At 52.0% G+C, this 4,659-nt stretch overlaps 1 protein-coding gene across 1 annotated transcript; it reads left to right on the forward strand.

Annotated features, from left to right (window-relative positions):
* Positions 1-3,143: 3,143 nt before the first annotated feature.
* Positions 3,144-4,327, forward strand: PFICI_11216 (uncharacterized protein; the record flags this gene model as incomplete). The annotated part of the gene is made up of 2 exons (XM_007839797.1): positions 3,144-3,520; positions 3,613-4,327. 2 exons carry the CDS (start codon positions 3,144-3,146, stop codon positions 4,325-4,327), a joined length of 1,092 nt encoding a protein of 363 aa, XP_007837988.1.
* Between the last annotated feature and the right edge of the window lie 332 nt (positions 4,328-4,659).

Raw genomic sequence — 4,659 nt, forward strand, 5'->3', positions numbered from 1 at the left:
TTTTTTGGGCAGCGCCTCTTGGGGGACGGGTCAAAAACGTACCTCCAAACTAGAAAATTGACTCGGTCAGAGTCGAGGTACTCCTTCATGATGGGCCTTCGGCGTCGTGCCGGTACTTGGACGGGACGGAATTCAGATCCGGGCCTTGGACGTGTATGAGATCAAAGGTGCGCCGAAAGTCTGCCCGTCGGATGGGGCAAAGAGATAGGTGTGTCAACGTCGTGATTTGAAGATGTTGAAAACAAGAGGAATACTACATGAGTGAGGGAGGAAAGTTTAAGGCGCCCGTGGAGGTCGATCAAGGTGCTGCCATTGCTTGGCTTCCCAGTCGCGCTACAAGAGGCCTAGCGCAACCCATTAAACGGTACTGGTAACTGCAGCGAAAGCGTGCCATGTACTCTGGTACCCGCTCCCAGGAAACAGAACTTGAACCCTCGGGCCTCAAAAAAGCGTGCTGGCTCACCTTTCTTGAGCGCCGCCGGCATGGGCATAGTCGAAAGAAAAGACGATTCAACATGACTACACTACCTACATAACTGGGGACTCGAGTGAGGCGACCGCGCTCAAGAAAAAGAGACCAGCGCCCGCCGCTTTGCCCATGTCGTCGTTAGCAGCAGAGCTTCATCATCTAAAAACTTTCGCCAGCCGACCTTGGACTTGCTTGGTGTCAACGGGAGAATGGCAAATGGATGGATCGGTGCGACTGGAGGTACAGCCGAAGTGACGAGATCCCTGACATTTAGCTAAGAGTACCCAGACTATGACGGTACGTACTGTGTGTGTGCCTCTTGTCTGAGGAGGCCATGTGCAGTAAGCAGTTTTCATTGTCTACCTCATGTACGTACACTACATCACCCAACCCTACATACTGTGTAGGTACGAACCAGACTGGAAAAAGATTGATTCGCATTGTGGTTCGAGATGCTACTCAACCATCCCAATGGGGAGGGTTAGCCGGGGATATCCAGATTGGAAGACTGACTTGGACCGCATCCTTCAGCCCGATGTCTTCTTCCTCCTTCACTGGATTTTCTTTCGATCAAGGTTCGGCAGTCTGGGCCAAAACTGACACATTGATCCTTCCCCCCTAGTGTAGGGTCCCAGCTAGAGGAAGACGCTTGGTGTGGAGGTACCTCGAATCTGTTTGGTACAAAGTATCCGACTGTCCCACCCTTTCGTTGCTTAAGCGCATTCATCAATTCAAATGGGAGCAGCGTCGTCATCCATGCACGAGAATTGATTTCAGCTTCTTCAGGTTGCTAGGAAATTGAGAGATACAGAAGTATGATGAAGCGATACCAGAGGGTGCCTCATTCTGCCAACTCGACAACCTTGACAGTTCGTCTCATCGAGACACAGAATGCTGCAGAACACGGGCGGAGAAGCAAGACTGCACGATGGGTCCCTCGACGTAACCAGCTTTCAGTTTCAGCGTTGCATTTTCTCACCTAGGTGCGAGGAACGCTCTCCCCGTCACCCATATCAGGCATTTGTCGTTATCATCCAAGTCGATTGATTATGTGGGTATAGAAAACACAGGTTACAGCATGTCACTAGAGGGATGAACGTCTTGAAGGTCTCCTGATTGATTTCGCTCCAGACTCTGCCTGATTTCACTCTTGACCCTATCTCAAAGGGAGCCTCTTTTTTGGGGGGGTACAAGCCTGTGCACCACGGACGTTTTGTGACCCTTTCTCTCCGCTCCGTGGGGTTCGTTTGATTTTGCTGGAACAATGGAGACAGATCACGGCGAGTTCGTCAGGGCCCTTAGCATTTGCTTAGCTCGCCTATGGCCTGTCGAAGCCTGTCTAGCCTTGGCGGCGCCATGTCGACAGACAACAAGGGGGTCCGTCCCACACCACCAACCATCCGGGGGGCCACTTCGGCAAAGAGATTGGATCAAGCATAAAGTAAGCAAGCAGCAGGCACTGGGCAGTTGTGGTGCAGGCTGTACATAGTAGCACTGAGCTGTTGCACTGACTGGGTTGCTGGGCTGAGAAGTCGGAGGCGAGATTCAAGATCTCAACCGCCATCCGGGCGACGCGCAGGGGCAAAGCGCTAATAGATATGTACCAACGCAGACCTTTTCTTCCTCTTCTCTGATATCGGCTTTTGAATACTGATGGGCTTTTTGGGTATTGCCGATGCAGCGTGCGAACCAAAGCTGTGAAAAATTGTTGACAATTCCACAAGACGCCACAGTTGCTGCATTTGAAAGGCCGGAGGCTGGGCCTTTGCCAGGTACCACGCAACGGAGGCTGTCCCGCATTTCGTCAAAACAGAAACATGCCAGGTTCGTGATCGGCGGCCAGATTTGCAGCAGGTGATCGTGGTCCAACCGGCGGCTCATTCTCGAGAGGGTTTAGCGCCTCACCATCCATCATCCCCTTCGTTCTCTTCTCTCCCACAGAAATGTGATTGGGATTCAAGGCACACAGTGACAGGATTCTGTACAAAGAAGATGGCAGCTTGGCAGCTGTTTTCGAGTAAGAAACACTGGAAGCATGGCTTCTCCAACCCGGTAGATTTACCACTCCCATGATCAACACGAATGGTAGAGAGGAATCCGAAGGTTGCTGCTGAAGCATCCATGTGCTGCATGTACGTAGCTTGAGCTTCGAGAGCGACGTGTGGAGTCTAGCAAAACTGTGCCTTGGCGGAGGAGAGACATAACAATGACCTACTTGTACCTGGCCTGGTCGGGTCTCAGTCTCATCCTCAGAAATCGTCAATGTCTCAATCATCAACATTCTTAAAATCGCCCTTTTCCTCAGTTGAGCGGGCATCTGCTTGCATGTATCCTACATACTACAACGTGCGGGTCAGGGGAGTTGTGGCTTGACTGTGGCTCATGCATCTCTCCACACGTGTAATCTGTACTACGTAGGTAGCCGACCTACCTTAATTCCAAGCTCGCCAAGCCACATCAGGCGTCAGTGAGATCCTTACCTAACCTACTTACCCGTTCCTACATACCTAGGCGCGCGACCCAGAACCGTGTCCAATACCGACCGACGTCTGGTTGCAGCTTGCTTGCTGTCTGGACCCCCGGAAAAAAAAAATTACTTTGAAGCATACGTAAGAAAGCAGACAGACTGCAGTCCTGAGCGCGTCTACAGCCGAACGAGCGATCTTCTTTCGCCATGCCTCCTCGAATAAACATCCCGCCCGTCACCCGAGTGTTGCTCATCGCCTTGCTGTTGCAGTCGATCCTGAGTGCTGCCGTCCGCTATCGACAATGGTCCGCCAACTCGGAGATCGTCGTCGAATGGCTCACGCTGGTGCCCCAGCTGTCGCTTTTTTATCCTTGGGTCTTTGTCACGACGACCCTGGTAGAGAACAACATTTTCACATTGGGCATTGCCGGCATGACCATTTTTCAGGGTGGGCGTTACCTTGAGAGAGCTTGGTCGTCAAGGGAATTTGCAAAGTTCCTGCTGGTCACCGCCTTGATACCCAATGCCCTCAGCTTCTTGTTTCTGGTCATGATGTTTACGCTTACACGGAATGAGCGTTGGACGTGAGTTGGACTCTTGCAGTTGCGTCCGAGATGCTATATCTCGAATGTACTTTTTCATGTGATCTTTTTGCTAATTACGCGACATGATCAAGGCTCACCACCGTCTCTGGCACGATATCGCTGCAAATGTCCTTCCTCGTGGCCTTCAGCCAGCTCGTACCAGCCCACACAGTCACTCTGTTCCGCGGTATCTTGTCCATGCGCGTGCCAAGATTTCCGCTGCTCCATCTCGCCGTGGTCACGATTCTGACCATGACTCCTATTCTCACGGTTGCCTCGCTCCTACTGGCCATTTTTGGACTGTTGACCAGCTGGACGTACTTGCGATTCTACAAGACCGTTTTCCCCGATCTCGACTCGTCGCAACCGACCGCATTACGAGGCGATGCCAGCGAGACATTTGCCTTTTCCGAGTTCTTCCCCGGCCCAGCCAAGCCAGTTGTTGCTGCCTTTACAGAGCAGGTTTTCAATGTCCTGGTTGCCATGAAGGTCTGCACACCATTCTCCCAAGCAGAGCTATCGGCTGCTCAAGGCAACAACTACCTGCCTCGGGGAGCTCCAGGAGGTGTTCGAGCTGAGGCCGAGCGACGGAGAGCGCTTGCGCTCAAGGCACTGGACCAGAGATTACATGCTGCGACCGGTGCTCCTCGCAGTCAATCTCAGCCTCCCAGTCACATCAATGGACCGACCGTCTCGACTCAACCACAGACTAGTGCCCAGACTGCGATGACTTCAGAGCCCACGGCCATGCTAGGAGAGACAAACTACGTTCCGGATCAAGATCATCACGACAAGGACGGAGCATGAGAGTACGAGAAAGTAGCCAAAGAGGCGTATATGATGATGACGCCGGGATGAGAACCTTTTTGTCTCATGTATTATAATGTCAGCATTTCAGCATGGAGTACGTTAGAAAGGTACGACTTGTTTCCTAATCGGATATGGCAGAGAGCGAAGTCAAATGATTCCAATGGTTTTAGCGACGGAAGTTCAGGAATGATTCAGGCTTATGATTGCCCCAGGCCAAGATGTAAAGGGGATTTTGAGACAGGCTACTTGTGTGTGTCAGGCCCGGCTGTTCTGGCCAACCAGGATAAAGCTGTGCAGATACTGAATGTATGAAAGACATGCTCGAGGGG

Source organism: Pestalotiopsis fici, assembly GCF_000516985.1.
Source record: "Pestalotiopsis fici W106-1 unplaced genomic scaffold PFICI_Scf_8, whole genome shotgun sequence".
Lineage (NCBI taxonomy): Eukaryota > Fungi > Ascomycota > Sordariomycetes > Amphisphaeriales > Sporocadaceae > Pestalotiopsis > Pestalotiopsis fici.